This window comes from Hypanus sabinus, chromosome 25 (assembly GCF_030144855.1).
Source record: "Hypanus sabinus isolate sHypSab1 chromosome 25, sHypSab1.hap1, whole genome shotgun sequence".
Taxonomy (NCBI): Eukaryota; Metazoa; Chordata; class Chondrichthyes; order Myliobatiformes; family Dasyatidae; genus Hypanus; species Hypanus sabinus.
Genome location: NC_082730.1, coordinates 45001211 through 45011829, shown reverse-complemented (window position 1 = coordinate 45011829; position 10619 = coordinate 45001211). Strand labels below are relative to the sequence as shown.

The following is a 10619-nucleotide window of genomic DNA, read 5'->3' as shown; positions in this document are numbered from 1 at the left end:
TTTACGAGAGGTACATCCCCTGGGGTCTCCTGTACTTCAAGCACCCTTTCCTTCCTCATCATTGCCCCCTTTCTCTCTTCCGGTATCCTCAGTGTAACGACCTCACTCTAGTTCCCGTCCAGAAAACTCTCGTTTTTGCGGATGAACCTGAGGTCATCTAGTTCTTTCTCCAGTGCTGCAACATGTTCCTTCAGAAGCTGAATCTGGACACACTTTCCACAGCTGTAGCCGGTGGCACCATCAGTGATCCAGGTTGATCCAGTTGACCTGTTGATCCAGGTTGTCCTCTGTCTGCCTTGGGAGCGGCTTTCAAGCACAGTGTGTCATCAATTCTTGAGATGTATCCAAAATAATGAAGTTTCCTTTGGATAACAGTTTCCAGAAGTGCTGGTTTCGTGCCAATCTTTTCTAGGATGAAATTGTTGGATCTCATTTCAATGTATGATACCCTGAGGATCCGTCTGTATGTCCACATCTCAAATGCTGTCAGCTTCTTTTCATCAGCTGCTTCTAGGGTCCATGTTTCACAGCCATATAGGGTTACTGGCCAGATGAAACCTTTGAGGAGACGTACCTTGGTGTCAGTGCACACAGATCTATCTTTCCAGATGTAGTGCTTGTGCTTGCCATTGCTGGCCTTCACCTTATGTTCTTGCTGCATTCGTTTGTGGCATTTAGTCCTGCACCAAGGTATATAAAGGAGGACACTTGTTCAATCTTGTAATGTACTGTGTAATAGGGTCTCATAGGGTCTATTCCACTGTGTAATAGGGTCACATTAATTCTACGCCACTGTGTAATAGGGTCACATTAATTCTATGCCACTGTGTAATAGGGTCACATTAATTCTACGCCACTGTGTAATAGGGTCACATTAATTCTACGCCACTGTGTAATAGGGTCACATTAATTCTATGCCACTGTGCAATAGGGTCACATTAATTCTATGCCACTGTGCAATAGGGTCACATTAATTCTATGCCACTGTATAATAGGGTCACATTAATTCTATGCCACTGTGCAATAGGGTCACATTAATTCTATGCCACTGTGTAATAGGGTCACATTAATTCTCTACCATTGTGCAATAGGGTCACATTAACTCTGCGCCACTGTGGCCTTGGGTCAGGAATACACCCCTCCCCTCCAATTTCCTTCCCCATCTCAAAGACACGCGTGTTAGCAGATCAATTGCCTCACTGTCCCCAGTGAGTGGGGCAAAATCCAGGGGGAGCTGATGGAAAGTGGGGAGATTAAAACTCAGGATTGATGTATGATCACTGTAAAGCGGAGGTTGATGGTCAGTGTGCATTCAATGGGCCAAAGGGCTTCATTCTATGCTATAATGCGTGAAAATGCCCACCTCTCTGGATTAAAGCCCCCCCAGAACCCCAACCCAAACACTCTCTCCTTACCCTCTACTGATAACTTTCACCTTTTCAATATATCACTGACAGATCCTTAATTACCCCTTTCCAGTAGCCCTCCCACCCCTCTCTCACCCCCCTTTCAAAAATTCCTCTCAGAAGCTCACCTGCCCTTCCCAGAGAGCCATGATGGAATGACCGAGCAGAATCAATGGCCTATTTCTGCTCCTACATCTCATGGTCTTTACAAATACCCCTTTTGGAACCTCACTTCGTCTTTCTTATTTACCATCCTCTTCCTCTCTCACTCTCTTTTTCAGAACTCCACTTCCCCTCTCTCCCCCTTTTATCCCTCTCTAACACTCCTCCCTTTTCAGATCCCCCTCTCAGAACTTCACTTCCCATTTCTCACCTCCTACTCCCGTCTCACTCCTCTTTTTCAGATCCCCCCGACTTTCTAACACCTCAGCATTTCTTCCCCTCCACAGTCGGATTTCCGAACGGACCACAAACCCATGAACACTACCTCACACTTTGCTCTCTTTTTGCACCACTTATTCATTCAGTTTTTTAGGAACGTTTCGTATTGTAATTTATAATACATTTTATGTATCAACACTGCCAAAACTAATTTTTGTGATAATAAATCTGATTCTGTGGCAGCAAATGTGGAGGGACTGGAACTGGAGTTGGTTTATCTTGTCACATGTACAACATACAGTGAAAAGTTTGTCTTACATAATGTTCATACAGATTCGAATTGAAGAAATTCAACCATGGCTGACAAGTGAAGTTAGAGACAAAGTAAAAGCAAAAGAGAGGGCATACAAGGAAGCCAAAGTTAGTGGGAAGATAGAGGACTGGGAAGCTTTTAAAAACTTTCAGAAGGAAACTAAGAAGGTCATTAGGAAGGAAAAGATAAATTATAAAAGGAAGCTGGCGACTAATGTCAAAGAAGATACTAAAACCTTTTTAGTATATAAAGGGTAAGAGAGAGTTGAGGGTAGATATAGGACCAATAGAAAATGACACTGGAGATATTGTAATGAGAGATGTAGAGATGGCAGAGGAACTGAAAGTGTATTTTGCATCAGTCTTCACAGTGGAAGACATCTGCATAACAACAGACATTCAAGAGTGTCAGGGAAGTGAAATATGAGCAGTGAAAACTATGTCTGAGAAGGTGCTCAGGAAGTTTAATGGTCTAAGGGTGGATAAATTTCCTGGACCTGATGGAATGCACCCTCGGGTTCTGAAAGAAGTAGCTGGAGAGATTGCAGAGGCATTAACAATGACCTTTCAAGAAGCGATAGTTTCTATTGTACCGGATGACTGGAAAATTACAAATGTTACTCCGCTATTTAAGAAGAATTGGAGGCAGCAGAAAATAATGCCTGTTAGCCTGACATCAGTGGTTGGGAAGTTGTTGGAATCGATTGTTAAGGATGAGATTATGGAATACCTGGAGGCACATGACAAGATAGGCCAAAGCCAGCGTGGTTTCCTGAAAGGAAAATCCTACCTGTCTAACCTACTGCAATTTTTTGAGGAAATTACAAGGAGGGTAAACAAAGGAGATGCAGTGGATCTGGTGTACTTGGATTTTCAGAAGGCCTTTGACAAGGTGCCACACATGAGGCTGCTCAGCAAGATAAGAGCCCATGGAATTACAGAGAAGTTACCAGTATGGGTGTAACATTGGCTGGTCAGCAAAAAACAAAGAGTGGGAATAAAGGGATCCTATTCTGGCTGGCTGCCGGTTACCAGTGGAGTTCCACCAGGGTCAGTGTTGGGACCACTGCTTTTTACGACGTATGTCGATGATTTGGGCTATGGCGTTAATGGATTTGTGGCTTAATTTGCCGATGATACAAAGATAGGTGGAGGAGCAGGTGTTGAGGAAACAGAGAGCCTGCAGAGAGACGTAGATAGTTTAGGGGAATGGGCAAAGAAGTGGCAAATGAAATAAAATGTTGGAAAATGTATGGTCATGTACTTAGGTGAAAGAAATAAACAGGCAGACTATTATTTAGATGGAGAGAGAATTCAAAACGCAGAGATGCAAAGGGATTTGGGAGTCCTTGTACAGAATACCCTAAAGGTTGAGTCAGTGGTGTAGAAGGCAAGTGCAATGTTGGCTTTCATTTCTAGAGGTATAGAATACAAGAGCAGGGGTGTGGTGTTGAGGCTCTATAAGGCACTTGTGAGACCACACTTGGAGTAATGTGTGCAGTTTTGAGCTCCTTATTTTAGAAAGGATATACTGACATTGGAGAGGGTTCAGATAAGATTCACAAGAATAATTCCAGGAATGAAAGGGTTACTGTATGAGAAACATCTGGCAGCTCCTGGGCTGTATTCCCTGGAACTCAGGAAAATGAGGGGTGATCTCATAGAAACATTCCGAATGTTGAAAGGCCTGAACAGATTAGATATGGCAAAGTTATTTCCCATGGTGGGGGAGTCTAGGATAAGAGTGATTCAGGATTGAAGGATGGCCATTTAGAACAGAAATGTGGAGAAATTACTTTAGTCAGAGGGTGGTAAATCTGTGGAATTTGTTGCTGTGAGCAGCTGTGGAGGTCAAGCAATTGGTGCACTTAAGGCAGAGATAGACAGGTTCTTGATTAGCCAGGGCATCAAAGGGTATGGGGAGAAGGTAGTGGAGTGGGGATGACAGGAAGAATTGGATCAGCCCAAGTTTGAATAGCGGGACAGACTTGACAAGCCGAATGGCTTACTTCTGCTCCTATATCTTATGGTCTTATCAGATCATGACATAGAGCATTGAGGTAGAATGAGGTAAAACAACAACAGAAGGCAGAATAATGTGCAACACCTACAGACAGTGCAGAGTAAGTAAACAGTACAGTGCAAGAATGACATTTTGGATCTAAACCCTGCATCGTGACATACAGTGAAAAGGAAAATTGCCAATAGAGTGCATCAGTTCTGAGGAAAAGTATTTACCAGGTCTCATTTATATGTTCAGTCTCCACACACAGACTCCTGTTGTCCCAATGAGCTCTACTCTTTCCTCAGCTGTTGGTTGTCCTTCTTAAAACACACACTCAAATTTACTTTAATCCTTTTATAATGGTCGTCTCCCTTCTCCACTTTAATGTATCTATGGGAGGGAATTCATATGGGCCCTAACTGCATCTTTCTCCTTGTGGGAATGCTGGTGCCCTCTAGGTTTCAATCCTAGACCAGCCCGTCCTTTAATGGTTTTGTCAGCTTGTCAACTAGAAGTTCTGATGGACAGTCTCAGGAATGAAACTTTTTCCCGCTCCTCAGGCACTGCCTGAGGTCTGTAAAATAACTTAGCCAATTCGCTGAAATTTACAGTAGGGAAACGTTAAATAAAGCTTACATCTCTCGCCCCCATCGATGCAGCGACCACCAATCTCCTCCTTCCCCTTCCCCCTCCCCCTCTCCGTCGATGCAGCTGTTAGCTGCCTGGACGGGTCCCATAGCCCTGCCTGCTCTAATTTTATCCGCTGTGGTATTTCTGGGCAGCCGTGGTCAGCACATCGCGTTGAGCCCCGAGACAGCGGCAGGCGGCGGGGGGAAGAGAAGCCCACCACCATGGAGGCGAAGCCCGAGGCGGACGGGGACGTGGCCCTGCGGAAGCGACCCGACAGTAAGAAGGGCAAGAAGCCGGTGAGTGTGGGGCCACCGCGACCGCCGAGGTCCCTGCTGTGCCTGAGCCTCAGAAACCCGCTGCGCAAACTCTGCACCAGCATCGTGGAGTGGAAGTATCCTTCGGGGGGGACGACGGTGGGTGTTTGGGAGGGGGGGACGACGGTGGGTGTTTGGGAGGGGGGGACGACGGTGGGTGTTTGGGAGGGGGGGACGACGGTGGGTGTTTGGGAGGGGGGGACGACGGTGGGTGTTTGGGAGGGGGGGACGACGGTGGGTGTTTGGGAGGGGGGGACGACGGTGGGTGTTTGGGAGGGGGGGACGACGGTGGGTGTTTGGGAGGGGGGGACGACGGTGGGTGTTTGGGAGGGGGGGACGACGGTGGGTGTTTGGGAGGGGGGGACGACGGTGGGTGTTTGGGAGGGGGGGACGACGGTGGGTGTTTGGGAGGGGGGGACGACGGTGGGTGTTTGGGAGGGGGGGACGACGGTGGGTGTTTGGGAGGGGGGGACGACGGTGGGTGTTTGGGAGGGGGGGACGACGGTGGGTGTTTGGGAGGGGGGGACGACGGTGGGTGTTTGGGAGGGGGGGACGACGGTGGGTGTTTGGGAGGGGACGACGACGGTGGGTGTTTGGGAGGGGACGACGACGGTGGGTGTTTGGGAGGGGACGACGACGGTGGGTGTTTGGGAGGGGGGGACGACGGTGGGTGTTTGGGAGGGGACGACGACGGTGGGTGTTTGGGAGGGGACGACGACGGTGGGTGTTTGGGAGGGGACGACGACGGTGGGTGTTTGGGAGGGGGGGACGACGGTGGGTGTTTGGGAGGGGGGGACGACGGTGGGTGTTTGGGAGGGGGGGACGACGGTGGGTGTTTGGGAGGGGGGGACGACGGTGGGTGTTTGGGAGGGGGGGACGACGGTGGGTGTTTGGGAGGGGACGACGACGGTGGGTGTTTGGGAGGGGACGACGACGGTGGGTGTTTGGGAGGGGGGGACGACGGTGGGTGTTTGGGAGGGGGGGACGACGGTGGGTGTTTGGGAGGGGGGGACGACGGTGGGTGTTTGGGAGGGGGGGACGACGGTGGGTGTTTGGGAGGGGGGGACGACGGTGGGTGTTTGGGAGGGGGGGACGACGGTGGGTGTTTGGGAGGGGGGACGACGGTGGGTGTTTGGGAGGGGGGGACGACGGTGGGTGTTTGGGAGGGGGGGACGACGGTGGGTGTTTGGGAGGGGGGGACGACGGTGGGTGTTTGGGAGGGGACGACGACGGTGGGTGTTTGGGAGGGGACGACGACGGTGGGTGTTTGGGAGGGGACGACGACGGTGGGTGTTTGGGAGGGGACGACGACGGTGGGTGTTTGGGAGGGGACGACGACGGTGGGTGTTTGGGAGGGGACGACGACGGTGGGTGTTTGGGAGGGGACGACGACGGTGGGTGTTTGGGAGGGGACGACGACGGTGGGTGTTTGGGAGGGGACGACGACGGTGGGTGTTTGGGAGGGGACGACGACGGTGGGTGTTTGGGAGGGGGGGACGACGGTGGGTGTTTGGGAGGGGGGGACGACGGTGGGTGTTTGGGAGGGGGGGACGACGGTGGGTGTTTGGGAGGGGGGGACGACGGTGGGTGTTTGGGAGGGGGGGACGACGGTGGGTGTTTGGGAGGGGGGGACGACGGTGGGTGTTTGGGAGGGGGGGACGACGGTGGGTGTTTGGGAGGGGGGGACGACGGTGGGTGTTTGGGAGGGGGGGACGACGGTGGGTGTTTGGGAGGGGGGGACGACGGTGGGTGTTTGGGAGGGGGGGACGACGGTGGGTGTTTGGGAGGGGGGGACGACGGTGGGTGTTTGGGAGGGGGGGACGACGGTGGGTGTTTGGGAGGGGGGACGACGGTGGGTGTTTGGGAGGGGGGACGACGGTGGGTGTTTGGGAGGGGACGACGACGGTGGGTGTTTGGGAGGGGACGACGACGGTGGGTGTTTGGGAGGGGACGACGACGGTGGGTGTTTGGGAGGGGACGACGACGGTGGGTGTTTGGGAGGGGACGACGACGGTGGGTGTTTGGGAGGGGACGACGACGGTGGGTGTTTGGGAGGGGACGACGACGGTGGGTGTTTGGGAGGGGACGACGACGGTGGGTGTTTGGGAGGGGACGACGACGGTGGGTGTTTGGGAGGGGACGACGACGGTGGGTGTTTGGGAGGGGACGACGACGGTGGGTGTTTGGGAGGGGACGACGACGGTGGGTGTTTGGGAGGGGACGACGACGGTGGGTGTTTGGGAGGGGACGACGACGGTGGGTGTTTGGGAGGGGACGACGACGGTGGGTGTTTGGGAGGGGACGACGACGGTGGGTGTTTGGGAGGGGACGACGACGGTGGGTGTTTGGGAGGGGACGACGACGGTGGGTGTTTGGGAGGGGACGACGACGGTGGGTGTTTGGGAGGGGACGACGACGGTGGGTGTTTGGGAGGGGACGACGACGGTGGGTGTTTGGGAGGGGACGACGACGGTGGGTGTTTGGGAGGGGACGACGACGGTGGGTGTTTGGGAGGGGACGACGACGGTGGGTGTTTGGGAGGGGACGACGACGGTGGGTGTTTGGGAGGGGACGACGACGGTGGGTGTTTGGGAGGGGACGACGACGGTGGGTGTTTGGGAGGGGACGACGACGGTGGGTGTTTGGGAGGGGACGACGACGGTGGGTGTTTGGGAGGGGACGACGACGGTGGGTGTTTGGGAGGGGACGACGACGGTGGGTGTTTGGGAGGGGACGACGACGGTGGGTGTTTGGGAGGGGACGACGACGGTGGGTGTTTGGGAGGGGACGACGACGGTGGGTGTTTGGGAGGGGACGACGACGGTGGGTGTTTGGGAGGGGACGACGACGGTGGGTGTTTGGGAGGGGACGACGACGGTGGGTGTTTGGGAGGGGACGACGACGGTGGGTGTTTGGGAGGGGACGACGACGGTGGGTGTTTGGGAGGGGACGACGACGGTGGGTGTTTGGGAGGGGACGACGACGGTGGGTGTTTGGGAGGGGACGACGACGGTGGGTGTTTGGGAGGGGGGGACGACGACGGTGGGTGTTTGGGAGGGGGGGACGACGGTGGGTGTTTGGGGGGGGGACGACGGTGGGTGTTTGGGAGGTGGGGGACGACGGTGGGTGTTTGGGGAGATGATGGTGGGTGTTTAGGAGGGGGGACAGAGGGTGGGTGGTAAAACATCAAAACAGCATCTCACATCTCCCTAGACCCCGGTTTGATCATCATCATGTGTGCTGTTTGTGTGAAGTTTCCACATTCTGCCGATGTGTGTTTCTCACAGGTGTTCTGGCTTCTTCCCACTGGCATGCTGGGAGATTATCTGATGACTCAGAAGCCATTTATTAGATACACCTGTTCATTAATGCAAATATCTAATCAGCCAATCAAATAGCAGCAACTCAATGCATAAAAGCATGCAGACATGGTCAAGAAGTTTAGTTGTTGTTCAGACCAAACAGAATGTGGATGAAATGTGATCTGAGTGACTTATCCATGGAATGATTGCTGGTGCCAGATGGGGTGGTTTGAGTATCTCAGAAACTGCTGATCTCCTGGGATTTTCACACATAACAGTCTCTAGCGTTTACAGCAAGTGGTGCAAAAATAAAAAAAAAGTCAGTTCTGTGGCTAAAAATGCCTTATTAATGAGAGAGGTCAGTGGAGAATGGCCAGACTGGTTCAAGCTGACAGGAATCTGACAGTAACTCCAATAACCAAGTGTTACAACAGTGGTGTGCAGAAGAGCATCTCTGAATGGACATCAGGTAGAACCTTGAAGTGGATAGGCGCAGCGGAAGAAGACCATGAACATACACTTTATTAGGTACAGGTAGGTGCCTAATAAAGTGCCTTCTGTGTGTATATTGGGAATGGGGGCAGAAGCAACAGATGGGCACAGTGTGGGTAGTTGGGGGGTGGGAGAGGAGGCAACAGTTGGATTAGGGCTCAGGGCTGTGGGAGTGGAAATGTGTGTAGGAGCAGCGTCCTCTCATGATATACAAAAACTATTGTGAACTGTCAGGTCAGGAAAGGTCATTGACCACTGCAGGACTTGTATTCTGTGTATCCAGGTCAAAGAACTGGACAGGAGGTAGAACATTGCTGCATGACCTGCTGGGTACCTCCAACATTTTGTGTGTGTTGTCCAAGATTTCCAGCATCTGCATACTCTCTCGTGTCTGTGATGTACCAAACTGCCTTTTCCAAAATCTCCTTTCTGGAAAGTACCATAGGGTTATTAAAACAAAAAAACTTCACACCATCTTAAAAGCTTCTTCCCCCAGGCAGTTTATCTAGCCAACCATCTGTCTATTATCCCTGTCTCTGAACTTGAACCACTTTTTATAATGCTGTTTACACTGGATGTGGAAAGGATGTTCCTATAGTAGACCAGAGGGCACACTCTTAGAATAGAGGGATGTCTATTTATGACGGAGAAGAGGAGGAATTTCTTCAGCCAAAGGACAGTGAATTTGTTACCACAAATGGCTGTGGAGGCTAAGTTATTGGGGATATTTAAAGTGGAGGTTGACAGGTTCTTGATTAGTCAGAGCATCAAAGGTTATGTGGAAAAGGCAGGAGAACGGGTTTGAGAAAGATAATAAATCAGCCATGATGGATTGTTAGATCAGACTCAGTGGGCTGAATGGCCCGGTTCTGCTCCGTGCCTTGTTGTGTAATGGACTCATTGTAAACACATGCTGGTATTTATGTATTTGTGCACATTTTATTCCATCACTTAATCTAACTTTAACTTTATTTTTTCTATAATTCTTTATAATTATTGAATGTTACTTTCTTGTTGCATGTCTCACCCTGAGCAACACACTGCAGCAAATTCCTAACATATGTAAATGTATACAGTATGTTGAATAAAGGTCACCTTTGATCCTTGTAAAGGAACAGGGAGAGGGATGATAGCCCTGATAGAGAGAATAATGAATCCCTACTGAAGGGTCTCAGCCGGAAACGTCGACTGTTTATTTTTTTTTGCAGAAAGCAGAGGGTCGTGGTGGAGGGAGTACATTTGGATTGGAGGGTTGCGACTAGTGGTGTCCCACAAGGATCGGTTCTGGGACCTCTACTTTTTGTGATTTTTATTAACGACCTGGATGTGGGGGTAGAAGGGTGGGTTGGCAAGTTTGCAGTTGGCACAAAGGTTGGTGGTGTTGTAGATAGTGTAGAGGATTGTTGAAGATTGCAGAGAGTCATTGATAGGATGCAGAAGTGGGCTGAGAAGTGGCAGATGGAGTTCAACCCGGAGAAGTGTGAGATGGTACATTTTGGAAGGACAAACTCCAAGGCAGAGTACAAAGTAAATGGCAGGATACTTGGTAGTGTGGAGAAGCAGAGGGATCTAGGGGTACATGTCCACAGTTCCCTGAAAGTTGCCTCACAGGTAGATAGGGTAGTTAAGAAAGTTTATGGGTTGTCAGTTTTCATAAATCAAGGGACAGAGTTTAAGAGTTGCGAGGTAATGATGCAGCTCTGTAAAACTCTGGTTCGGCCACTCTTGGAGTACTGTGTCCAGTTCTGGTCACCTCACTATAGGAAGGCTGTGGAAG

General features: G+C 51.3%; 1 protein-coding gene across 1 annotated transcript in view; it reads left to right on the top strand.

Moving 5' to 3' along the window:
* Positions 1-4938: 4938 nt before the first annotated feature.
* LOC132381205 (voltage-dependent L-type calcium channel subunit alpha-1S-like) overlaps positions 4939-10619 on the top strand; it is a 381429-nt gene continuing 375748 nt past the window's right edge. Inside the window, exon 1 of the mRNA XM_059950504.1 lies at positions 4939-5125. Within this exon, the coding sequence (XP_059806487.1) occupies positions 4956-5125 (170 nt within the window). The 5' untranslated portion in view covers positions 4939-4955. The remainder of the gene's footprint in view (positions 5126-10619) is intronic.